Source organism: Marmota monax, unplaced genomic scaffold, assembly GCF_021218885.2.
Source record: "Marmota monax isolate L192 unplaced genomic scaffold, Marmota_monax_Labrador192_F-V1.1 WCK01_AAM20220418_F8-fsc00120, whole genome shotgun sequence".
NCBI classification, from domain to species: Eukaryota; Metazoa; Chordata; class Mammalia; order Rodentia; family Sciuridae; genus Marmota; species Marmota monax.
The window spans coordinates 5,578,043-5,605,191 of NW_026694424.1; the positions used below are offsets into that span (position 1 = coordinate 5,578,043).

General features: G+C 40.6%; 1 protein-coding gene across 4 annotated transcripts in view; it reads left to right on the forward strand.

The window, feature by feature from the left end:
- Positions 1 to 27,149, forward strand: part of Dnah5 (dynein axonemal heavy chain 5) — a 283,494-nt gene that overhangs the window by 230,649 nt on the left and 25,696 nt on the right. For all 4 annotated transcript variants that reach the window (XM_046468300.2, XM_058570742.1, XM_058570743.1 and 1 more), the window contains 11 exons: positions 73 to 316; positions 1,298 to 1,412; positions 1,913 to 2,103; positions 5,574 to 5,695; positions 7,471 to 7,620; positions 13,365 to 13,610; positions 14,654 to 14,873; positions 16,205 to 16,410; positions 17,012 to 17,215; positions 19,047 to 19,262; positions 21,919 to 22,131. In XM_046468300.2, the coding sequence (XP_046324256.1) occupies positions 73 to 316; positions 1,298 to 1,412; positions 1,913 to 2,103; positions 5,574 to 5,695; positions 7,471 to 7,620; positions 13,365 to 13,610; positions 14,654 to 14,873; positions 16,205 to 16,410; positions 17,012 to 17,215; positions 19,047 to 19,262; positions 21,919 to 22,131 (2,127 nt within the window). The remainder of the gene's footprint in view (positions 1 to 72; positions 317 to 1,297; positions 1,413 to 1,912; positions 2,104 to 5,573; positions 5,696 to 7,470; positions 7,621 to 13,364; positions 13,611 to 14,653; positions 14,874 to 16,204; positions 16,411 to 17,011; positions 17,216 to 19,046; positions 19,263 to 21,918; positions 22,132 to 27,149) is intronic.

Below are 27,149 nucleotides of genomic sequence, written 5' to 3' on the forward strand. Positions count from 1 at the left end.
TGCATGCTGACTTTTGATGCTCTGGAAAGAGTTGCTAATTTAGGAAGGAAACACATTTATATAAATTTTCAGGAACTGGAGAAAGAAAGAACTCTTCTTATGGAAGATGTAACCGCGAACAAAAGAAGGATGAAGGAACTAGAAGACAATTTGCTTTGCCGCCTGACCAGTACGCAGGGGTCCCTGGTGGAAGACGAGAGTCTCATCGTTGTCCTGAGTAACACCAAAAAGACAGCTGAGGAGGTGACCCAGAAGCTGGAAATTTCTGCTGAGACAGAAATTCAAATTAACTCAGCACGGGAGGAATACAGACCTGGTGAGTCCGATAATGAAAGACAAATGTCACAGGAAAGCACAGCGAGAAAGAAATGAGAATTACGGAAATTGAACAAAGTGAGAAGTTGTACAAATGGCTGCGCGAAGCCAGGTGACCAATTATGTTTTGGGGATTTCTCTCGGGAATGTCAGCAAATTTGAGATGAAAAAAATTATATAATGGTGTAAAGTTTCTGGATGCTTATAATTCACGTTTGTTGACAAATCCTTTAAGGTTCTCATGAACATATGCTTAATTTGGAAAGAAAAGAAGGAGATTTATTTGAAACATCTGATTGCAAGTTAGTGACATCAGAGGAGTTAGTGTGGCATGTGGACCATTGCTTATCATTTGATGATGATATGCCAGGGTTTTGTTTAGAGGGTTTGTCTTAGGAAGGTGGTTCTCTGGTGCTCATCCTCAGCCACCTATTTGCAACAGGTACTTATTGGTTACTCCAGGAATCCACTCTAAGTATTCAATGGGCTCTCCTTTAGTAAACTAACATTGTTCCTGGAAAAGCATTGAAGCAATATTACATCATCTGCTGGTGGAGAGTCAGGAGCATCGTCTTTATGATGTCCTGTTTGGCAAACTTGAGGCCGAGGTTAGGCACAGACTCTTCATGGGCATCAGAATGAGGTCCTAAATGGCTGCCTCACCTGCTGGGTGTTAAACATAAAACCTTTGAATCCTTTTGATTGTCTTTTTCACCTGTGCAAAATATATTTGTAACAGATTCTAGAAGGAGAACTAGCAATTGATTAATGCAATTAGGAAACTGCTTATCCATAGCTTGTAAGTTAGAAGTAGATGTATTTAAACATGAGCATTGTTCTAAATCCCATTGCTAGGAGGCAGCCACTGATAAGACAGAAGGATGCGGAGTCGTCGTTTTCATTAGAGTTCAGGCTGATCTGTGTGCATGGTCATTTGTTTTCCACTCACGTAGCGCACGCATCCCCGCTCTTTGTCTTTCAGTTGCTACGCGGGGCAGCATCCTCTACTTCCTCATCACCGAGATGCGCTTGGTTAATGAGATGTATCAGACTTCGCTCCGCCAGTTTCTGGGTTTGTTTGACCTTTCCTTGGCCAGGTATGTCTGTAGCTCAGGAAGCCAAGCTGAATTCTTTATCTGTAGACTAGAATAATGACATTACATTAAGAACTTCCTTTTTCTTTGTAAGAGTCCTTTTCTTTTTTCTTTTTTTTAATCTAAGATTAATTACCAGTGTGTTCACAAATCATTCTGATTTGTCAGTTTATGCCCAGAGAAAGCTATATCTACTATTCATCCGTTGACTGGACTCCTTTGGTTTCACATGTTTCTATCAAACAACAACAAAAAAATTCCCAGGACGTTGTAGTGAGTGATCAGGCCCTGCAGGTAAAATTGATTTGGACAACATGGAGGATTCTGTTATGTTGTTTCATGTCGAGAGAAGGCTTGTTATTTTAGATTCAGGAGGCTTACTCAATGTGTGAAAATGGGAATTGGTCCTCCAGAATTACTTATTCTCCATTAAAGATGCTGTTTTTATAGGCAATTGAACAAGGCAGTGGGGATAAGCCTGATTTAACTGCTGTCTTCCTCAGGTCTGTCAAGAGCCCGATTACGAGCAAGCGGATTGCTAATATCATCGAGCACATGACCTACGAGGTTTACAAGTACGCTGCCCGCGGGCTGTACGAGGAGCACAAATTCCTGTTTACCTTGTTGCTGACACTGAAGATCGACATCCAGAGGAACCGAGTGAAGCATGAAGAGTTTCTCACTCTTATTAAAGGTCAGGAGAAAGCATTGTACACAGGTGCACATGTCAGCATTAATGTGAAGGCCTTTTGCAGTATTATTATGATAACTTTGGTTGTAACAGTTTCCTTGTATTTCACTTGAGATGCATTTGTGTGAGATATTTTATTTATTCACTTATGGAATAAATGATGAATATTTGTTGAAGACCTATTGCATGCCAGGGCATGGAATAGGTATTTGGGACATATTTAATGAACCAAACTGCTTGTAGGTGTATATATGTATTTGGGGAAAATACAGAAAATATAATGGAATAATAAGTAAATTATAGCTTATGTAGGAAGATAGTGTTATGCAAAAACAGCAAGAAAGGGGAGAAAGAGAGTTATAGGGTATATAGGGTGGGGAAGATTTAAAACTTTTAATGGGTTATTTAATGGTATCTTTTAGACGTCAGGCCTTCATTAGAGATTGGCAGGTGATCAAAAATTGGAAAAAGCGAGGACACCATCCATAGGGACATATAGAGGAAGAGTGTCGAAGGCAGGGGAGACGGCTGTACGCACCTCCTGTGGTAGTCAGTGATAGAGATAAAGCAAAGAGACCAGGATCACTGGAGCAGAGTGGGCGAGGCCGTGGCAGCTCCTTCTCAGGGGTTGCTTATTCTGCATCTATTGAAGCATTGCTCACAGGTGGGTCCTTTGGGCCACTGGAGCAATGCAGCTGAATGAAAGACTGGGAGATGTGAATTCACAATCGTGTTTTTGAATTTCTGAAAAAATATTTAAAGTAATCATATGTCTTAGTTCAGGCTGCTATGACAAATTACCACAGACGAGGTGGCTTCTAAACAACAGAGATTTATTTCTCACAGTTCTGGAAGTTGGACATACAAGAACACAGTGCAGCAAGGTCCGGTCTGGTGAGAGCTCTCCTCTGGGTTGCAGCTGGCCGACTTCTCACTGCAGCCTCTCATGGCAGAGGAAGTGAGCTCTCTTGTGACTGTTCCCAGGGCATGAAACTCATTAATGTCATCTAATCGTAATCACCTCCATCAGACCCACCTTCTAATACCATTACTATTAGGATTTCATGGCATGAATTTTGAGGGGGACACAAGTGCACCAATGCACTCTCTAAATGTGTTTTAAATGATTTAAAATCCTTGCACAGACAGTTTACATTATTGGGTAGCTCTTGCCAAACTCTTGAAAGATTTACAACATAAACTTCCCGAAGTTTCCACCAAAACTGTAAAGCAGTATACTAATAGCTTACAAATGCCAAAGGCATACAAAAACTAGTCCAACCTCTGGAAGTATCTATATTCACCCAAATACAGTAAATTGCTGAAGATGTTACAGTAATACCTATAATTTGCAGAGCATATCATATGTGCTAGGATTCATAGGAATTATGTGAATTCTTAACAATTCTATTATTCATATTTAATTGTCCTTATTTTATAGATGTGGGAACTGAATCTTAAGAAGGTTAAATGATGTGGCTAAGACTATGTATCAAGAAAATGGCAAAGCCAGCCTTTTAACTGGCATTGGGATTAGGTGCCTTTGGGATTAGGTCTTGGGGGCAAAGCCCTCTTTGATGTGATTTATGCCCTCATTGAAAAACAGCTTAAGAGAAGCCTCACCCCGATGTGAGGTTGCACTGAGAATATGGCTATGAATCAGAAAGCAAGCCCAAAGCACATACCAGATCTGCTGGTGTGTTGATCTTGGACTTCCCGTTTTTCCATAACTATGTTGTTTGTCAGTAGAGTACCTACCAGCATATCATATTCTATTATAGCAGCCCAAATGGGCTAGGACACATAGCCACAGTGTTCTGCTGCTGCTCTCTGATTAATCTCTAAGATGGCAAAGGATAAATTTAAGTGGCTTTCTAAACTTGCCTTAGCTACTATAGTGCATAATTGTGTAACTTGACTTCTCTAAGTCTTTCCTTATAAATGTGTCATTTTTACAAAGTATTATGGTGAAAACCCAAAGTTACTTTTCTTCTCAGAGCATTAATTTAAGGAATGAAGGGAACAGTACCACTCTCAGTTAGCTCTGGTATTCTGAATGAGTCCTCTGTCAGCTGTTTGTTCATCAAGAGTCTGTTTGATCGGGTGCTCCGCTATGCAGGACTGAATCTCCTCCTTCAAGATGCAACCATTCCCTTTCCCCTCCGGGTGCTTTTGGGGCGGGCAAAATCTTTACCACATAGTTGCCTTCTGCAAAACACTGAATAATGCTTTGGCCTGCAAGGAACAGCCTTTCAATAGGCTTTTCCTAACCTATATTATTCTTTTCAGTTTGTTGGAAAGTGGGCAGTTGCCATGGAAATCGGTGTGATATTTATTCAACACAATGCCATTGTCATTAGGTCTTAAACTGCTCCTTGGAGTTAAAACAATGTTTCATTTTATGAGTTAATGTTTCCATGGAAATGGCTTCAAGGCCACACTTATTTGTTGTAAATACACAAAAATGAATTTGGCAAAAGATAACAATTTAGTGGTGTACATGGTACCTGGATAAAGTAGAGACTGGTTCAGTAAGTACATTAAGTATTATTTGTTTACAACTTACTCTGTCCAGAAAAGGACTTTACAGGCAGTCAGTTAGATTGGTTATATTCTTGTAAGAAAAATGCTTAGAATGTATTTTCCTGAAAATACTTTCATGAATGTTATTTGTTAATCACTGTATTTTATGCTGTAGATTATTTCCTAATGCTTTGTTTGACTTAAAATATGATTGTTCACACGTTGAGTTCTTCTGAAGTGGGCAACCTTAACATTTTTAAGGTTTCATTTTTCTTGTGTTGCTGTGTTAATGATAGGAGTTACATGAGCTTAGGTAGACCATCAGTAAATGTAGGCGTCAGTACCAAATGGAAATTTTTGTTGTGGTTCCATTGATCAAACCTTAGTGATTCAGCAGAGCCCCTGGGATGTGCTCAAAATGGACATAACTAATGAACTTGTTTATGAAAGAGAATTCTGTAAACATATGTAGTTCTACTGACATTTCTAGATAAATCCTGGATTTAAAATTAGCTTGCACTAGCATTAGGCCATTCTTGGTATTAACAAAAGGTGCTCATTTAGTGACCTCTACCATGTCCTCAGTCCCAGGTATGTGCTTTCCACATTTATCTCATGACACCCAGGCTTGTTATTTCCAATTTGGAAATTGAGGCCCAGACAGATGAAATGACTTACTTGTCCTGCATCTTGTCCAGGTGGAACTTGGATAGAATCTAGCATCTGTCTTGTTCCAAAGCTATATTACTGACTATTAAATGGATTTTTTCTAAAACCAACTGTTCATTTATTACATTTTAAGCATGTTTTTTATTATGATTTCTATTTCTGTACTTAATAAGTATGAAGGTAGTAAAATAACAAATTAAAAAATTCTAATGAAAATTTTATTGAATAGATTGTTTTACAGTAAAAGAACAATCTCTGAACTTTTTACATCTCATTTGAAGGTGGTGCCTCATTGGATCTTAAGGCATGTCCTCCCAAACCATCCAAATGGATCCTGGACATGACTTGGCTGAATTTGGTGGAACTCAGCAAGATTAGACAGTTCTCAGACATCCTTGATCAGGTAATTTGTTCTTTGAATAGACTTAAGCTAATGTCATGGTGAACAACTTTCTGATTTATCCCTAGCTGCAATGTTTGTGGAGGAGAGAAGTTTCTTAATATTGTCAATCTCAGCTGGTATTGCACGTGCTTGACCTTCGTTGCGGCTCATCCAGACTCCGAGAAAGCAAACTGCATGCGTTGCAGACTGGTCCTGCAGGGGAAATGGGCCCAAAATGTTCAACTAGTGCTGTCTTGGGGCATGTGTTGGAATCACCAGTTGAAGTTCTACAAGTAGAAAGATGATCTATTCAATCAGACTAAATAATTACACATACTTAAAGTATTTGTTTCTTTGTAGAGATTAAATGAAAAGAAATATGAAGAACCTGCCACTGGATACTAAATTTTCCTTTCTTGCCTTTTTTCACTTTCCCTCTTCTTCTTCTTCCTCCTTGATTGTCCCATTACTCTGCTTTGGTTTGGCATTTGGATGTGAACCTCATGCAAACACTTGGCCTTTTACCTTGAGCAGCTATTGTCCTTCCAAAATCATTTAGTTCCTGAGGTCTTGTGTGTGTGTTGGAATAATGGAAGTTGAATTGGGACAAGCCAAGAAGCAAATTTTTGAATATCAGGTGACCACAGAGAAGTGAGATTGGCAGCAAGGTGGCTTTATTCAGCTCCAAGTTGCATTAAGGCTTTTTGTTGACCAGGAAATATCTTCAGGTTGGTTCTTGACCTTCCCAGTTCAAGTTAACCAAATGTTTAAGTTCTGGCATATTTTATGTTTTAGCTGGTGATGTTGTTATTACTACCTTGTAGCTGGGGTGCAAACCATTCTTTTGAATTAGATAACGTTGTGAGGTATGAATGCACTCTTGCTTTTTTCCTTTGTGGAATGACCCCCAATGACTTTTCCTAGGTCATGGTCTGCCATTGAAGTTGCTATCTCCTGGAGATTGTATCTTATGCCTGAAATCCTTCCACATTGTATGGATTTTAATGGTTGAAAGAAGTTATTTTATATTCTAACACCATGCTTTCTAAATATAAATTTAGAATGTTATTTACCCCCTTTGATTGGGCCACAAAGGAAGTATACTAAAACTCATAAGATTATGTTTATCTTTAGATGTTGTTTGTTCAATGTTTTTGATTTGCTTCCTCTGTAAAGCTTTTGTCTCTTTGGTTTCTGAACTCCGGGGAAAATGCAATATGTCCTTTTACTCTTTACCAAATAACCTAAAGGTAGCAGGTGTTTGATCGTTCATTTGACAGTGGGATTAAATGTGACACCTCAACTTACCTCACGTTAGAAGAGTATTGACTATAAACCTATTTATTCAATAGTAAACGTGTATTAAATGTGTCTGGAGTGGTTCTGGAAGTAAGGATACATCAGTGAATAAGGTGTGATTCCTGAACATGTGAGTATTTTGTGGAGCAATTAGACTCTTTGTAATAGTGAAAATGAATCTTCATTTATTTCTTTATTCATTATAAATTTGTAACCATAAAGACATAAAAGAAATTGAGCCTCCTAGGACTCTCCCTACTTTGGAAGCTAGCTGTTGGCTGGTGTTAATATGTAGAGTGGCTTTGGAGCTAATTACATTTGATTTTTGGACTGTTTTAGACTTTTTGGCACTAAAATATAAAATAAAAAATTAGTAAAGGAATATGGTTCACACATGTCTAGAATGGTCAGAAGGTTTGATGAAAAATATCTGAACTACTTCTCAAAGATTTTTTTGAGTGATGTGACACATTTCTTATCCCATGGTATTTCTTCAGATATCAAGAAATGAGAAAATGTGGAAAACTTGGTTTGATAAGGAAAACCCTGAGGAGGAACCTCTTCCTAATGCCTATGATAAATCTCTTGACTGCTTCAGACGTCTTCTCCTTATTCGGTCCTGGTGTCCGGACAGAACCATTGCCCAGGTAAAAAGTGTGTCTTAACAGAAACAGAAGAAATGTTTTAAAGGAGAAATTCCCTTTAAACTCAAAGAAATATTTTAAATGTTATTAAATGAGAATTTCCTTGTGGCCATCTATGTAATTTTCTAGCAACACAAATGTGAAAAATGGAAGTGAACCACATACAGATGAGCCAAGGGGTATTTTTGGCTGAGTGATTTATTAACCTCTTTTGGTCCAAGAAGTTCAATGAAAGTAAAAGAGCAAAACCATGATTCTAAGCTTGGCGTGTGGGCATAAAATAAAGGCAGTGCATTATTCTTGTGGACCATTTTACTGTAACTCAAAAGTGATATGGGTGCTCTGTTCTGCTTGTGGTAAGTCAGTGTTGTTTAAGCAGGAAGAATGCAGAGGTATCAAGGAGGAGAGTGTCTAGAGGGAAGGACAGCACTTCTCAGCTTGTATTCACTTCCCCAGAAAAATGTCAAACTCCAAATGTTAGAAAGAAAGGTGTACTAAAACTGTTCGAAGTTTACATGTGATTTAAGTGTAAATCTTGCCTCCAAAAGATACATCTTTTTTCACGACCTTTGATCAGTTGGCTTAGTATAATGGTGATTTGCCACTAAAAAGACTTGGGTCTTGCTTTCACCAATAAAAGTTCAATATTGAGCATAGGTTGACCCCTCAAGGGCTTCTCCAGAGAAGCCATGGAGTACTATAGACTGGAGTCTATAATAGAACACAGGGCATTTTCCCCTCCAGTCTCCACAAGGGAGTGTTAAAAAGATATGGAGTGACCACCCAGGTCCACCTAGGTACCATGGAATCATGAAAACAGCTAGGTCCAATGATTTATTGAGAAAGGAAAAATGAGTTTTGCCACTCAGGGCACTGAGATCACTCATCTTTTCAGTTTTTCTTCTTCTACTTCATTATTTTTATTCTACCCAAATGAATTGTCAAACAGTTGCCTTATTTCAGTGCAATATAGAAGAGAAGGTTCAGGTATAATAGTTTCTCTCTTTCTCTCTCTCTCCCCCTCCTTCCCTCCCCCTTCCTCTCTTCCTTCTTTCTTTCTTTTTCTTTCCCCCACTCCCTTCCTACCTCTTTCTCTTCCTTCCTTTTTTCTTTTTCTTTCTTCCTCTTTCTCCCTCTCCTTCTCTCTTTCTCTTCTTTCTCTCTTTTCTTTTCTCATAAAAACTTTATGAGGTTCTTTGTAACTTGTCGTCTTTATCTTGGCTCTGTCACCCTTGGGCTGAACACAGCCATGGCCTTCTAAATGGTCATCTTGGTCCCATCCTGTGTACTCTGGTCCAAACGATATATTCTGGAAGAAACGGAATGAACCTGCCATTTCTCAGCCTTTCATGCCCTTCGACGGCTTTCCATGGCTCTTATGATAACACTCATGTCCTAAACAAGGTCTATAGGCCCCTCTGGAAATGTGTTTTGTCCTCCTAAGATTTTATTCTCACTTTAGAGTTCTTCTTTCTTCTTCTGTTTTTAAATTTCCTACCAGATGACTTCCTGGGAAGCACATTCGAAGGTCTAAAATGTAGATACATTCAATTTCTGTCCCCTGTAAGTGGCATCTGGCTTTTCATTGCTGCTTCTCTGCATTTCCACTGTGTGTGACTCGGTTCACATCAGGGTTTGCTCAGCCACCTGGTTGCAGGACTGCTGCCCTGTCAGAGGGTGTCTCCTGCACACACGCACACACCGCTGACTCAGACATACTCCACAAGGGGAGGCCCGTTCAGGTGAGAGGCTCACTAGTTTACTTTCTCCCCTACTCAAAGGTGAGCGAGCCTGTTTCACTGGGAATAGACACTTGAGATAGGACGTTCTTCTGAGTTGGGTGAAGAGTAAACTGCAAAATGTGGCACTCTATTTCCATTCATGCCATTGAGATGCCAACTTTTTACAGATTGGCAGGCTGTGCAGAAGCCTGGCTGCCCACACTGAATCAGTTCTTCCACAATTTATACGGACATCCTTCTGTCCCCAGATGATGACTTGTTCTCTTTTGCCCCCAGATTCCTGTGTATGTGCCCTCTGCGTAGAATGCTCACCACTCTGACATTCTTGGCTATCTTCTTTGCCTAGTGCCGCAGTCTGGCTGGGCACAAAATCACGAGCCACCACACAGCTTGTAGATTCAAACAGCAACTCTTTATTCCCGAACTCACACCAGCCGTCTACAATCACGTTCTGGGGAAATCCACGTTCTCTGCCCAAATTCACATCCACTGGGCTTCTATCTCCCAAAAAATACTGTCTGAATCCCGTGAGAACTCAAGGGGAACTCAGGCAGCAGGATACGCCCTATTCCCAGCAGGAATAATCTTAAACCTGGAACACCCTAAACCCGATTATCCTAAACCGGGAACACCCTAATCTCGGATCCGCCCTGGTCCTTGAGCAAGGTCACCTAACTGCAATGTCACTGCAAAATGTCCTATTTCCACGAGTCCTTCCACTAAGCAACATGGGGTACGCTGGCAAGGAAATTGTCATACCTACTTGGCTAATGGCTCCCAGCAGCCTAGGTGAATCTACTCTTTTCCAAGCAGCAGCTTAAGTGCTCCTTTCACAAGCAGATCTACTCAATGTATTTCTGAAAGGTTAATCATTTTTGTATTTTCATATCATTCTGCAGACTGTAAATCTTCAAAACTAGCTTATTTGCTATTACTTTCTCAATGTTTATGTAATGCGGGGGAATGGCAGGCTTCTCAAAAGCACAGTCATTTGTCTACTGTTTTGTCTTTAAAATCTGTCTCTGTGCTCTGAACAGAGGGGAGGTCATGGCTTAAAGTTTATACCTGTGTAGGGGGGATATTTGCCAGATAGAGAGATGCAGTAATATCTGTGCTGGCCCAATGAGATAACTCAGGGTGTTAAATGAAAGTTAAATGTTAAATGAAAGTTGAAGTAAGAAGAGGAAGAAAGGTACTCCTATTGCCTGAGTTTTCTATAGTTTCAAGTCCATGCCAACTACACTAGAGACTTGTCTGGAATTGTAGAGTATTCCTATGTAACATCTTTTCATCATAGACTCATTGCAACTCTTTAGACTTGAAGCCATGGCTATGATCCTATATGAGAATGTCTCTTCTCCAGGAACAGGAATTTTATCCTCAGAATTCAGTCATAATTCTCATTAGAGGTGAGATAGCCTTCTCCATCACCTGTTCCAGGAGTTGGCAAAACAGAGCTCACTGACAAAGATTGACCCACTGCCTGTTTATGAATAGCTTGTGAATTAAGAATCATTTTTATATTTTTAAATACCTGAAAAAGTCACAAGAATAATATTTTGTGACTTGTAAAATTATATTCCATTTAAATTTCAATGTCTATAAAGATTCACTCATTTTTATTGACAAATAATAATTGTATGTATTTATGGGGTACAAGGTAATATTTCATTACTTGTGTGCATTCTGGAATCAGGCTACAGTGTTCATTGGGACATAGCCTTGCTCATTTGCTTATAAACTCCCTATGATTGCCTGCATGCTGCAATGGCAGAATTGAAGCAGAAATTACTTACCATCTGGCCCCTGAGTATTCTAGCATGTTAGCTCATGTCTCCTGTGGTGCTGTTCAGGTTGGATCAGTGCTGACCCATATGGTGGTAAGAGCTTTGTTGGCTCTTCTTTATCCTGGGGTAACAAGCACTTGATGCGGCACTTGGTGGAGATGCTGCAATGATGGCAGGTCCCTGTGGCTGAGAAACAATGTGACTCTGCAATGCCAATGTGTCCAGCTTTTGAAGCCCTTCCTGACCACAGAGCTCACTGCTTCACTGATTCTGATTGAATGTGTACATAGGGCAGATTTTTGAGGAAATCCAGGAACATGTCAGGCAAACTTTTTAAATACCTGTCAGAAGGCTGCAGAAAAATGTGTGTGCATTTAGACCCAGGTTAGAGACTTTGATACTGAATCTTGATAACCTATAAAAAATATTGAAAGGAAAGAAAATAAATGTCAACTGTGCCCCAAATTCAATTAGATTGAACTCCATCCATTTCTTCAGAACACCTCTCAACCACTGAAACTTAAGGGAGGAAAGTTGGAATGCGAGACCACTCCAAGAGCAAGGGGCCCAGGCTCCAACTGGTCATTTCATTGCCATTGGCCTAGCTCTGCCCTGACTAGCACCTGGACCTTTGGGAAGCCAGTGGAAAGGCTTTCCCCCAAAGTCCTCAAGAGATAGTTGCCAAGTTCAAGAAAGCCGAGTCCTCTACCAAATGGACACGCCTTTTAATCTTGCATTGCTACAGTGGACTGAAGATTATTGGGAGGGATTGGGACTTCAGAAGATGGTGGAGGGCCCCACATCAAAATGATCTAGCTCTTTCTGAATTAGTGGCTATAGGTTTAGGGAATTGGAACACTAATTTTTTTTTTTTTAATTTGCCTTCTCTTGGGGAAGATGAATATTTCATAGCAGAGCTTTTAAGAAAGACCCACTCCCCTCTCACATGTCCATAAACCAGGAGGAATCAGGAGGTGTAACCTCTGTGGACATTCAGCAGTTGAGCCTCAGTTGGCACCTACTTCCTTTCTCTTACCAAGATACCAGAGCTGCATTGGTAAACCAGGAGATTCCTTTGTCATGGCCACCACCTCCCCGTCTCTGACCAGTAAAGAGGACAAACATGGTGAGGAACCTCATATCAATTTGGAAGCTCAGGAACTTGGGTTATGCCAATCACTTTGAAGATGAATGACAAGATATCAAAGATGAGGGAAGAGTGACTGTATACTACCAGATGAAATTAAACTGTGAATTCTTTTAAGCCCAAGATACAGGTTTAAACAGTTCGACCTCCTCTTGGGTCCAGGTCTAGCTGAAACCTTTTGAATTCGAGGGAAGTTGTTCTGAGGCTGCGTGTTTCACTAGGAATAGGAGTGGGGAGATTGCATGTTTTGAGAATGGTAATGCTGGGAATCCTGTTGGGGATGGAAACCTGCATTTTGCCCACCTGAGTTGGGAGAAGATATAAAAATTGGAAAAAGAATTTCTCTGAGAGAATCCAGTTATTTCTGAAGGAAATAGAGATTAAGGGTCATATCAAAATACTATTTGTTGAAAAATAAGCAGCATTTTTTTACGTTGTTTGGAAAAGGACTATGTTGTTATTGGAGATATTTTATGGCAGAAAATGAAGTGGATGAAGTCTGTTAATGTCATATTGTGAACATGGGTTTCACTGGAGGCAAAATTAATAAAAGGGATGAACCAAAACTGAATGATGAAAAGAAAAATGATTGAATAAATATTTAGAAAACTAATTCATGCATTCAGTACCCAATATATTTCATTCAGTACATGGTCATTCAATAGTTATATATTTGATATGTATCTATTAGATACTAGACATCATGCTATTTCCTTGATTGTTTAAATACATACATATATTTGTCTTATAGAATCTGAAATAATAAAGTATCCTAATATTTTTATTTCTTGTGTATAGCAAGAAGCTATCTGTGCATTACAATGGGCTCTGGACTAAGAGGCATTCAACTTGGTTTCTGATCTTTTAACAAATTTTGTTTGGCAAGTGACACAGCCTCTCTGCCTATAGAATGGGAATATGAACAACAAGCAAACAAGAAAAAGAAGTCTCTGACCTATTGCCCTGGCAGGGTTACTATGGACATCCTTGAGATACTTTGAAAGTTACACTGCATTGTGTACAGAAAGGAGTTGAAGCAATTCTTGTTGACTTTTGAACTGTTTTTGGCAGGCCCGCAAGTACATCATGGAGTCCATGGGGGAAAACTATGCCGAAGGAGTTATCCTGGACTTGGAAAAGACGTGGGAGGAGTCAGACCCACGGACTCCACTCATCTGTCTCCTCTCTATGGGCTCAGACCCTACAGAGTCCATCATTGCCTTGGGGAAGAGATTGAAAATAGAAACCCGTTATGTGTCCATGGGCCAGGGCCAGGAGGTCCATGCACGAAAGCTATTGCAGCAGACCATGGCAAATGTAAGACCAAATATCTCGTTTAGAAAAAATTCTCAAGATTATGATGTGGGCATTGAAGATGATTTTCTACATATTCCATAGGTTAGATAATGAGGAAAAGATATTTCATGATCTCGAAGTTTGCCCGAATTGTTTTATACAAAGAATCTTCTTACACTCATAGTATAATTTATTCAAAAAGATATGGCCTGTTGTTTTCTAAGTCTTATGTTGTGAGTGGTCTGATTCCCAGGGAAGTTCCTTCCATATTTTAGAGGGTATGTGTCTGGCTGGTGGTATTCCAAGAGCACAAGGGGGAAAGGTAGTAGCAGGTCTTGACATTCAGGGGGAGAACTTTCTTTCTCCTGTTTTCAGCGTGGTTATTAGACTTTCATGTGCTGGTCTCTCCAGTTCAGAACCTGTTTTGCCTTCTAAAGAATATCAGTGTCTCACCTTTCATTGACTTTCAATCTTCCTCTTTCAGCCCTTCTTGCCAAACTTCCAAGGGTGCCTTCTGCCACCTGCTCTTGGGGGTTTGGGGAGTTATGTGATACAAATCAGCTTACACATCAGCTTTCCCCAAACACCAGGTTAGGACTCAGCTTTCTTGAGCCTGTTTTAAATGGTATTGAGATTATTCTCTTACTGTCTTTGTCCTTAGGAGTTCAGACTTTTAAAAGTGTCCTTTCATTATAGGGTTAATGGAATTCGTAAGGGAGCTGAGTTAAGTGGATGTTTTCAATCCACTGTCTTTACGTGGAAGTCCTGCAGACCTTTTTCTGTTTTACTTTGGTTATTGGGTGACTATTACTGTGGGTCATCACTGTGATTGGCATGGTAGTATACCACAAAATGCATACGGTGACACCATCAAAGCACATCTCAGTTAAATGTTACTGTATTCTCAATATGACCTGGATTAACTTAAAGTGGTTCTTGTGCTTCTTTAGCAGATTTTAGTTATTTAACTTCTAAGTTAAATTTTTTTTTCAAAATTTTTTTTTTTTTTAATTTCTGGGTGGAACACAAAATAACCTAGTTTCCATTTATTGTTCTTGACTTAGGGAGGATGGGCGCTTTTACAGAACTGTCACTTGGGACTTGATTTTCTGGATGAACTCATGGACATAATTACAGAAACTGAGACAGTGCACAGCGCTTTTCGCCTGTGGATGACCACTGAGGTTCACAAGCAGTTTCCCATTACACTCCTTCAGATGTCCATTAAATTTGCCAACGAACCTCCACAAGGCCTCCGGGCAGGACTCAAGAGAACATATGGTGGTGAGTTGAGGAAGACTTCGGATCTATAGGTTGTTTTATTTTTATTTTTTGCATATAATTTGTTTTCTTGAAGGAATTATAAAAGCAGAATTAGCAAATAATACTCTTATTTAACTTGCTGGAGAGCAATGATCCCCTCACATCATGCTCCATGGGAAACAGGCTCTGCTGTGACCAAGCCAAGTTCACGGTTTTCCCCTTCATTTTCCTGCCATTGCTCCTCGTCAGCCTATTGCTCTTCTCCACCTAGACACTGTCTTTTATGTAAACACACAGAGTCAACAATTTGGCTGCTTATGGCCTTTGTGCTCCGTATCTAAAGTAGTACAGTAGCCTTTTCCAGGAGGAGTCTGAATTGAAAGGATGGCCTGTCTCCATCCGTTAGGGCCGCCTGTCACAACATCAGCCAAGTTGAAAGACGGTGGTGACAAACAGACAAAGACGGCCTCCAGTCCTGAAGGGAACTGAGATTGCGCTGCTTGTCTGCTCCTCTGCTTTGTAGCATTGGGTCTGGAATTCGTGGTCATGAAAAGAGCAGGAAACCTGGAGTCGGGAGTCTTGATTCTGTGTTTCCTGAAGACAACTGCTTTGCTGTCATGAGTGCTAGTCGTTCAACCAAACTGAGCGTCAGTTTTCTCAAATGTAAAAGAGGGACGGGAAGATCTATCCAGGAAGATTGGAATGAATTGTAGCTAAATGAATGTGTTTAATCATTATGTTATAGTTTGAAAAATCTGCACAGGTTTTTTTTGGGGGGAGGTTGCTAATAAGAGTCAAATTCCTTTGACAAGGTAATATGGGGATAAAATAGAGGTGGAAGGGTAATGGCAGTAAAAAAATTAATATGCAACTTTGTATGTAATATATAAATATGTAATAATAATAATGATTTAGGGAATGTACCTAGGTTGCTGTAGGCTTCTAAATATATTATTTTAATTAATATTGAAGTATTAAGTGTATATGCTCTGACTATATGCCCCAATAATAATGATACAACAATTATTAGTAGCAGTTATAATGGTAATAATAGCATTTATTTTAGCTGTTATTATCCTTCTATTCCTATTTTATTCTCACACTATTTTGCTAGATTGGCAGGAGCTTGACCCATGTTAACAACCCTGCCTCCCAATATTTTTGCAGATTCTTCACAGAGGAATGGTCCCTGGACACCCAAAACTTAACTTATAATTGTCATATGTATGTAATAAAAATTCAAAATAAATGCAGTTTAGTATCAGGAGTTTGTAAAAATAACTACTTATGAAAGAGATAGAAAATAAAGGCATTAGAGAGAGGATTCACGTTTTCAATGGCTGACCTCACAGGTGTGAGCCAGGACCTGCTGGATGTGAGCGCAGGGATGCAGTGGAAGCCCATGCTGTACGCGGTGGCCTTCCTGCACTCCACGGTCCAGGAGAGGCGCAAGTTTGGTCCCCTGGGGTGGAATATTCCCTATGAATTTAATCAGGCGGACTTCAATGCCACTGTGCAGTTCATCCAGAACCACTTAGACGACATGGATATCAAAAAGGTACCGCTGTGCTTGTTGGCCCTCGTCACAGGGACTCTGGGTGAGGGTGGTCAGGCTCAAGTGACTGCTTCACTTGGGAAGCCATGTGTGAGCCATCATGATGTCACAGCAATTTGTCAAACCCACCTTTTAACTTCAGGGGGAAAAATGGAGGAATTTGATTCTCATTTAATTTCTCAAAGTCAAGTTGACGTCCTATGTCCACAGCCTGTTGCAGGGGTGGAGGGTGGAGTTAGGGGAAGGGGATTGATTTTAAATCCTAAAAATTAAAAATGAGAATCTAGAATGCATTGGAAATGTGTGCTTTTTAAGGAACTGCCTCAGTATTCTCTCAAGAAGTAAACAATTTTCATATTAATATTGAAGTATGAAAATGTATTAATGCCTCAAGAGGGTGTTTCAAATCAAAAACATAAGCTCAAGTAACCCCTCCTGTCTGCCTATTTAGTCTGCTCTCTGCACTCTGTCTTCACTTCATGATGACGGATGACTGACTGGAATGAAGGACTTTAATGACAATGACCATGTGGATGTCACTTGGCAAGAAACAAGGATGAGACAAGAGTCATTTCTGCATAATTGCTCTGGTTTATTTTCCCAGGGTGTCTCCTGGACCACTGTCCGCTACATGATAGGAGAGATTCAATATGGAGGCAGAGTCACTGATGACTATGATAAGAGATTGTTGAACACGTTTGCAAAGGTTTGGTTCAGTGAAAACATGTTTGGACCAGATTTCAGCTTTTACCAAGGATATAATATTCCAAAATGCAGCACCGTGGATAACTATCTTCAATATATCCAGGTTGGTCAACCACAGAGTTTTATGTGTAGAGCAAATATTGGCAGCCTTTTGACCTTCTTGAGATTTATTTACATGGTTTGTACAGCTTTTAAAACAAACTTTAATGGAAATATATATGTATATAGCTTTTGCTATAAATGCTTTCTTCATATTTTTATGTTTGCTTGATTAAATGTTTATGTGCAGTCTGAGTGTATTTTCTGTGAATTCTTTAGCCAGTTCTCTTCTCTTTTAATCCCTTGGTGAGTTTCCTTTGGAGAGATGATAGATTGGGCAGATGTTGACCTATACCAGTCACCTGGGGCTCTCTGCCTGTGAGACTTTCGGTTACCACAGTTGTAGGGCAAGGGCAGTTTGTAGACTCAGCCTGTTCTGTTTTCCAACTCACTTGACTGGTCCTGTGAGATTCATTCCTTAATCTTGGCTTAATGGGTGTATATGGTACAACATCCAGAAACCTGCTTTGTATAGGTGCTTCCTTTAAGCCAGGGCTCCTTAACTTTAGCCCTCTGACATGTAAGGGTGCGTTATTCTCTGTCACAGGGGATTATCTTGGCATTGTAGCATGGCTGGCAGCATCCTTGGCTTCTACCCACTAGATGCCAGCAGCACCCTCCTACCCACTGTAAGAACCAGAAAACTCTCCAGGAATTGCCACATAACCCCTAATGGGCAAAACTGTCCCATTTACAAGGAGTACTGCCCTTATAAGGTAGATTTTTTTTGTCAGTAAATTTGGAAGGGGGGCATAGGGCAAAAATCTTATTTTCAAGGTAACTATACTTTCTATCTCTATACCTGAGTTCATTAGACCATGATTTAGCAGTCTCTTTGGCCTCTAGGATTTATCTCAGAATAACAAGCCAAAGCACAACAGCCCCAAAGGGCTAAATTTATCAGTGTATTTATGGCTTTTTTTGATATATTAATGTAATGAGTTCATCATATATTACCACCTCTATACTTTTATTAATTCAAATCAACAAATATATTTGTCTTGCTGTACCGTATGTGTCTTTAAATCATTAGCAGTGTATAGGAAAAGTGCCTGTGAAGATGTAAATTTAGGGATGCCTGTACACATACTTTTTATATATACCTCATTTCAGATTGAAATTGAGGTAGCTCATAAGAAGATATTATGTAAAATGAACAAAATACAGAATATGGGAGGGGAAGTATGAACAAGACAATAATAAAGTTAACAATAAGATTCATACCTAGTAATATATATCAAGTTTTAAGTAAATTTCCTTTCTCCCAAAGGTCGAGGGAGTTGGCTGCCTGATTATTCTGCTTTGGCAGTTTCTCACTCTGCATCTCTTTGTTTTTCTGTCTCTGCTCTTCTCTCAATATTTCTCTTTTTCTAGTCTCCTTCTTTCTCCCCAGGAGAGTGTGACTCCTGTGGTCTTCTTCGGCATGCTTGCTAAAGTTCTCATTTCCTGGTCTCTTGTAAACATCATAGCTACTAATTATAAAAGATTTATTTAACTGGCTTGAATTAGATTTGACTATCAGAAGACAAAATACCAACCCACAGCTCCTTCTCTATCTCACATATTACATAACGAGGCAGTATCTCCACTTAAGTTTTGCCAGAGATACAGACCTTAATGAATCATGAGTCTCTTTTGGTTTTCAATGTTAAGATTTTACAGAGCATCTCTTGATTCTTTTCTTGAAAAATAATTGAGGTTTGTAACCCACCTGACACAGATAAGGCATATTTAAATGCTTATCCTAGTAGAAGCATTTTTATTTCCTAACATGTTACAATTCAGCTGGTGCTTACATTGGCAGTCTGTGCTCATCTGGAGTGTTCACTGTTCAGAGCTTGCCGGCCTATGACAGCCCCGAGGTGTTTGGGCTGCACCCCAATGCCGACATCACCTACCAGAGCAAGCTGGCCAAGGACGTGCTGGACACCATCCTGAGCATCCAGCCCAAGGACAGCTCTGGTGGAGGGGACGAGACCCGGGAGACGGTGGTGGCACGGCTGGCTGATGACATGCTGGAGAAGCTGCCCCCAGACTACAGCCCATATGAAGTGAGTTGACAAAATCCTGACAGAATGTCAGTGGAGGGTGTGTCTGGTTGGTTGGAGAGTGGTGAAGAAGGAAGAAGGGCAAAAGATGAAATGATTTCTTATGCAGACTTAAAGAGGAATGAAATCGTGGCATTCGCAGGTAAATGAATGGAGCTGGAGAATATCATGCTGAGTGAAATAAGCCCAAACCCCAAAGAATAAAGGCCAAATGTTTTCTCTGATAAGCAGATGCTGAGCCATAATGGTGGGGGTAGGAAGAAGGAAGGAACTTTGGATTGTGCAGAAGGGAATGAGGGGAGGGAAGGGGATGTGGGGATGAGAAGGACTGTGGGGTAGATGGACATTATTTTCCTATATACACGTCTGATTACGTTACTGGTGTGACTCTGCATCGTATTCAGCCAGAGCAAGGAGAAGTTGTGCTTCATTTGTGTACAGTGTGTCAAAATGCATTCCACATTGGGGCTGGGGTTGTGGCTCAGTGGTAGAGCGCTTGCCTAGCACGTGCAAGGCCCTGGGTTCGATCCTCAACACCACATGAAAAAAATAAACAAATAAAATAAAGGTATGTGTCCAACTACAGTAAAAAATAAATATTTAAAAAAATGCATTACACTGTTATATATAACTAATTAGAGCAATTTTTAAAAAAATATTTTATGAATATACAACCAGTGTAACTCCACATCATATACAACCACAAGAAAGGGAAGTTATGCTCCATGTATGTATGATATGTCAAAATACATTCTACTGTCATGTATAACTAAACATAACAAATAAAAATTAAAAAAAATTAAAAACAAGCTTCCAAAAGAACCAGAGAAAGAAGTTTTTGAATGTATGGATGTAATCATTTCAAAATATAGATAATAAATAAATAGATGACAATGTTAACATTTATTTCTAAATTATGAGTGCTTGCTTGCTGATGATTTGGGATCACTTTTCTAGAACCTTCCCTTGTTATACTTTATAATGTCATTTGTTAAGAGGAAATCAATTTATTATTAAGGTACCAAGTGACTATATATGTGGTATAGTTAAAGATACCCCTTAAAATTCAGGCCTTTGTCATTTCAAAGAGTCTATACGTACAATATTACCTCTCTGCAACTTCTTCATCTCACCAGTTTTGAAAGTAGATATTTTAAAATATGTAAATAGCTTCAAAGAAGATTTATAATTATGAAAGTTAATTCTTTGGATGTTTTAATGGATTTGTGGAAAGATTTACTCTGATAGCATTTTTTTTTAGATTCTTTGATAAAACCTGCAGTAAGTGGCTTACTTACCATGGAAGAGATGACCTGGAGTAACCACATCATACTTTTGACTCAGAGTCAACATGGTAATTTTTTTTTTTTGTATATCATTCTTTTTCATCTGATTTAAAAAAAAACAACATTTTCTTAGTTGTCAATGGACTTTATTTATTTATATGTGGTGCTGAGAATTGAACCCAGTGTGTCACACATGCTAGGCAAGTGCTCTACCACTGAGCCACAACCCCAGCCCTCCATCTGATTTTTGAAGTAATCCTGCAGTGTTCTATGTCTTCAGCATCCTACAGTTTTCTGCTAAGCTGGAGATTTTGGTTGCTTGTGGTATAGGCTGAACTCAGAGACCTGTTGTCAAGGAGATAATTTCCCTGGATGAATCTCTGATCACTGGCTTGTAGAAAATCAATACCATTATCAGCTTTTGTACTTTTCATTATAGGATCAGGAAAGAAGTCATTCACATCTACCAGATGTTGAAATATTTATGAGGAAATTAAAACATCTACAAATAGAATAACAATTATGTAACACGTGGCTAGTAAATTTAGAAGAGTCTTCCTCCTCTTGCTGATTTTTACAGTGCCATCTTGGGATAAAACAATTCAGCCTATCTGCTGTGCAGAAGATCCTCAAGACTTGTAGAACAAAAATTAAATAATGGATGGAAGCTTCATGGAAGAAGCAGAAAGTCTTAAAAATGAAAGTCTAGTTTTGAGGGGACAGCCAAAGAATGATTGTGTGCATGTGCAAGTCCACCTCTACCACCACATCCACCTCTACCACCACCACATCCACCTCTACCACCACCACCATATCCACCAAACCCATCTCCATCCACCACAACCACCTCCATCTCTACCACCACCACCACCATATCCACCTCTATCACCACCATCAAATCCACTTCCACACACCACCACCACATCCACCTCTACCACTATCACTACCACCACCACCAGTACAACATCCACCTCTAATACCACCACCACTACCATATACAGCTCTACTACAACCAAATCACCTCTACCACCATCACTACCACCACCATATGTATGTGTCCATGGTTGTGTTCAGATTGACAGTAAATGAACTTGTGTCAGTAAATGCATTTGCTGTCTAGGCGATCTCATGGTTATGGTGATGTCTTTTACATTTTCTTTGAATTAATGACTGCCTGCTCTTCCCTACATGCTATGAAAATTCAAGCTGGTCATCTAAGAGATGTTTTCTTTCCCATTTCTTCCTTTCCCCACCATCTACAAAATAAAACTTTAGTACTTATGGGATTGTAAAAATTTGGCCAGGGTACCAGCTCCATAAAATCTGAGTAACTGACTTATTTTTAATGAGTGCTTTGAATGTCTCTGTGGCAGGTGAAAGAGAGGCTGCAGAAGATGGGGCCATTCCAGCCGATGAACATTTTCCTCCGGCAGGAGATAGACAGAATGCAGAGGGTGCTCAGCCTTGTCCGCAGCACCCTGACTGAGCTAAAACTTGCTATTGATGGCACCATCATCATGAGCGAAAATCTGCGAGATGCATTGGATTGCATGTTTGATGCCAGAATTCCTGCTCGTTGGAAAAAAGTATGTCTAACTCTGCTCTTATTCTGCCCAGTCACTCATTAATTCTCATGTGAAAAACACCTACGAAAAATTTACTTAAGTTGGTTCTTTTGCTTAGGGACTAATCATCTTAGAACCCTGAATATTAAGATTGCAGGTAGGGAAGAAAATTATTTAGCATATCTACATATCAGATGCTTTAGTAAACAACGTACATGCACTATTTCATTTAAATTTTGCATTTTATTGTCCTCACTTTACAGTTGAGGAACACGCAGTGGGGAAAGGCTAAGTCTTTCCCCAGATCACACTTCTAAGAAGTACAAGAATCAGAATTCAAACCCAAGCTCTTAGACTCCAAAGTCTAAGATGTTAGTTTTGTAGAGAGAAATGTGCGAATATTAAAAATCATGCCAAAAAGAAAAAATACTTTCCCTGCTGTGCCTATAAATATAGTGTATAGTGTGTCTATCTCAAAGTAAAAAGATAATAATTCAACAGCATGCTTACTGACCACCTGTTAGCAGTTGTGCTGAAGACAGATGTGGTTTTGAAGAACAATTTTCCACTTGGAAAGTACAGTGAGCTCCTGAGTATCTTTGTAAGGAGGAAGCTGAGTGTGTTTTAGGAGAGGACATTTGAGGGGCTGGAGCCTAAATGCCATCCTTTTCTTGTGCTGTATTTAAGTCTCTCTCTGTTTCTCTGTTATGTGTGCATGCCCATTTCAAGGGAACATGCAAGTGAAATTTCTAAGGTTAATAATGATTGAGAAAATATATAGGAAAAGAGTAGGTGGTGTTACAATGTTCTATCTCATATTTCCTGGGAAAATTTGGATCTGGCGCACTGCATCCTTGGAGTATGATCCTTGCTATCATTTGGGGTGGCCCCACTCCCACAACATGAGCCCAGCAAGTGCTGACCAGGCAGCTCCCTGGCCCAGTGTCTCCTCTCCCAAGAGTTTTAATTCTACTCCACTTCCCTTAATGCATATGTTGCACCAACCTAAAAGTCAAAAGACCAAGTAGGGATGTGGCAGGATTCTCCTCTTTGCAGCCTCAAGTTGCCAAATTCAGGGAAGCCCGGCACACAATTGTGTTTCCTCCAGCTGGGATCTGCTGCCTGGGAGCAAGACTGGCAAGGGATGACTTTGTTGGCCAGTCAGGTCTGTGTCTCAGACTGGGTACAGCAAAATGTCTTTTCTCACAGTGCTGGAAGCTCTGTGTCTAAGATCCAGGTGTCGGTGGGGCCATGCTCCCTTCAGAAGTTCTTGAGCAAATATGTCTCTGCTTCATCCTACCTTTGGGTGGCCCCAGGAATTCCCTGGCTTGGGCAGCCGTAGTGCCTTCATCTTTACATGGCATTCTCCCCTGTATATTTCCATCATCTTTCCTTGGATTATTTCTGCATTTCTGTCTGTGTCCAAATTCCTTTTTTTTTTTTTTTTTTTTTCATAAAGACAGTAGTCACATCGGATCAGGGCCTGCACCAGTAATTTCATTTAAACTTGATTACCTCTGTAATGACCCTATCTCCAAAGAAGGTCACTGTCTTAGGTACTAGGAGTTAGGATTTAAATATATCTTTTTTGAGGAACAGAGCAACCCACAACAGATGGAGTGGTAGCTAGATCACGGAGCTATTTGCCCTGGGGGAGATTATAATGAAGGACGAAGAGAAGACAAAATGGGAGAAAATGTATTGATGGGAAGCAAGTGATGGAACCAGAGTCAGAGACCATGTTTAGGTTGTGTAACTGTTCTTGAACAAGTGAATTAGATATGGAGACCGTGGTGGGAGAGTCGAAAGTGGAGTTGGAAATCTTGGCGGTGGCCTATGTTGGGTTATTTTAGGGGACTAATAAAATAGCTCATTTCTTCACCTGGATTCCAAAAGAAGAGGAAGACAGGGAGCAAGGAAGACTCTAGAACATTTTGTCAGAGAGCTGTATTGGAGAATACAGATTATATCTACTTTAAGGTGAACTGCCTTAAATGGAACTTAGAATTAGAAAGATTTAGTGGCCAGCAACACTGCGCTGGGCAATCTCTCATGAACAGACCTCCCTGTGAAGCTAGGAGCAGAGCAAAACGCATGCTCTCTGCAGACATCTTAGTCCTAAAAGAAAAAGAGGAAGAGCTGGGCCTCCTAATATGTACCTCTTTCCTCCTGCTGTGGTGGCTTTCCAACCACCTGCAGCTTCACAGCCAAGACCTTGACACACATTTTAGAAGCTAATGTTACAGCAGCTCTCCACTTCATTATGCCCCTAGTTAAGTCCAGTGGGTCCTTGGCTCCACATAGTTGCTCTGGGACCTATCTGGTGGAGGTCTCACCATTGGAGAGCATGCTACCAGGAGCACATGGCTCTGGAGTCAGACAGCAGAGGGAAGAAAGACTGATACGGCATGCTGGGTCTGAACTTCCTGGGTCAACGAGGGATCCATGCCACTTTCAGTCAGCATCTGTGGATCTGAACTAGAGCCATGGACCAAACCTAACTGCATGGGAGACTGGGAGGGGTAGGGAGTGCATGGGATGCTGATGACCACAAACTGCCTCTGAAACACCCACAACCCTGCCCGTTTCTTGACTTCCTTGGCCTGGGGATGTGGAGGAGGTAGAGCTAATTGGAGGGTTACATAAAGGGAGTTCTCTCCTCATGGAAGAAAATACAGGAGCGGAGAAAACATACTCCTCCCAATGGGGCAGTGTTGATGACAAGTGTGGATGTGGGAGTGGGGAATGAAATGGATTGGTTAGGAGGGTCATAAGGGGTCTGAAGAGATAAGAGAGTAGAATGTTAAGTGGATGCTAATGTTACCCAGGAGGATTAATGAAAGTAAATAAATGTAGATGTGGGTATGAGTATGGGCTCTGGCCAGAATATCTGCATTCAAGTCATGACTCTTTTAAGCTGTATAACATGGGATAAATTAGTTGGCTTGCTGTGCCTCAGTTCTAGTATTTGTAAAATGGAAATAACAGCATTATGCCATTGCTAGCAAGTTTGTGCAGATTAAATGAATTGTTATGTGTAAAGTGCTCAGAATAGTGCTTGGCACATGGCCCAGTGCTTATGATTATTATTGGCAAAACCACACTATCTACCTTCAGCACTGTCACCATAACCAACCACAACCATTACCTCTGCCACCGTCATCACCACCTCTACCAAGACTACCACTACCACCACCACTAACATATCCACTTCCACCACCAGCACATCCACCTCTACCACCATTACTACCACTACCACCACTATCACCACCACCTCTACCAGCACTACCACCAACACCACAACCATTGTCACTACCACCACCACCACATCCACCTCTACCACACCCACATATCCACCTTTACCACCACCACCAAACCCACCTCCACCCACCACAACCACATCCACCTCTACCACCATCACCACATCCACCTCTACCACCATCACCACATCCACCTCTACCATTACCACATCCACCTCTACCACCACCACATTCACTTCTACTTCCACTACCACATCCACCTTTACCACCACCACCAAACCCACCTTCACCCACCACAACCGCATCTGCCTCCACCCCACCACCACCACATCTACCTCTACCACCACCACAATATCCACCTCTACCACCATCACTGTCACCACCACCACCACCACCACCCCCACATCCACCTCTACTACCACCACATCACATCTACCAGCATCACTACCATTACCATTATCACCCTCTACCCTCAGGACCACAGTTATTTGGGGGATTGAGTGAAGAATAAACTAGAATTAATAAGAGGGTGTGGTAATTAGTTGACAGAAACAAAAAGAGGTAGGGTGGTATGTGAAGATGGCATGAGACTCAGAGGAACAGAATGATGCAAAGTGATGACCTATTGACATCATCAGAAAGGACAAGGACTTCTACTATTGCCCTGGTTCTGAGGGCTGTGGAGGTGAGGGAAGCAGCAGCCTACACTTTGGGAATGTTGCAAGGGGAGAGCCTGTCCTGGGGGAAGATTTCAGTTTAAGAGAGGGGTGGAGGAACTGTCTAGGAAAGAGATGGCGGATTTAGAGGAGTTTTCTGCTCGTGTTGCTAAAGATGCTAAAATTAGAGTGGACAGGCTTCAGAGGGCAGGAGGCTGGAGATTGGGCCAGAATGGGAGATATCCAGAGGGCAGTGGATAGCTATGAAATTGGAGACTTGGCCTCCTATAGATTATTAGGGAAAACAGAGATGAGACAAGATGGGATTAGAACTGCTAGTCTCTTTGAGAATACTTCAGTGCCAAATCTCAGATATCTTACCCAGTGCTTTGGCAGATTCCAAGGCAGCGGGTCCTGCAGGTAGCATGCAATAATTAGAACTTCTTGTTTCCTCCATCTTATTTGATTCCACTGTCCACCCCTCCAGTCATATGCTTAAACTCAGAATCATCTTTTGGGCAGATTCCTTTACTTTCTCCTTACTTTCCATAAATTCATTGCCAAGGACAGAGAGTGTTCTCAGTTTCCCCTTTTCATTGCCAATGACAGAAGAAGGACCTTCCAGGTCACTGCCCATTGCAAGTTAATTCTCCATTAAACCAGATCACCCAACTCCACCAGCACAGGCTCTGGAGCCAAACAGGGATCCTTCCCAAGAGGTACCCTTTTGCTAATGGCTCCCTCTGCCCTCAGGGTAGATGTTGCATATCTCTTTTAGGTAATGACACACCTATAAAGATAGGCTTAGAATGAGTTACTTAATTCATAAATTATGATCTATTTATTCAGTTTTTATTCTTCACAACTTATTATCAGTCAGTAGAATCCCAGTAGTTCTTGAAATACAGGCAAATTAATTCTTGAGATGTTTGAAATTCAAGTGGTACAGCTACCCTGGTTGATTACTGCATTTATTCATATGTAAAATATTGCAGTTCAAATGATATAAGCTATGGTTTATAGATACCACCAGTGCTGCTTCTGACAGCATTAAGGGTAGGTTCATGCCAACTGTCATAGTGGAAGTTCCCAGGTGAATTGAGGGAGAACTAGAGGCAATACA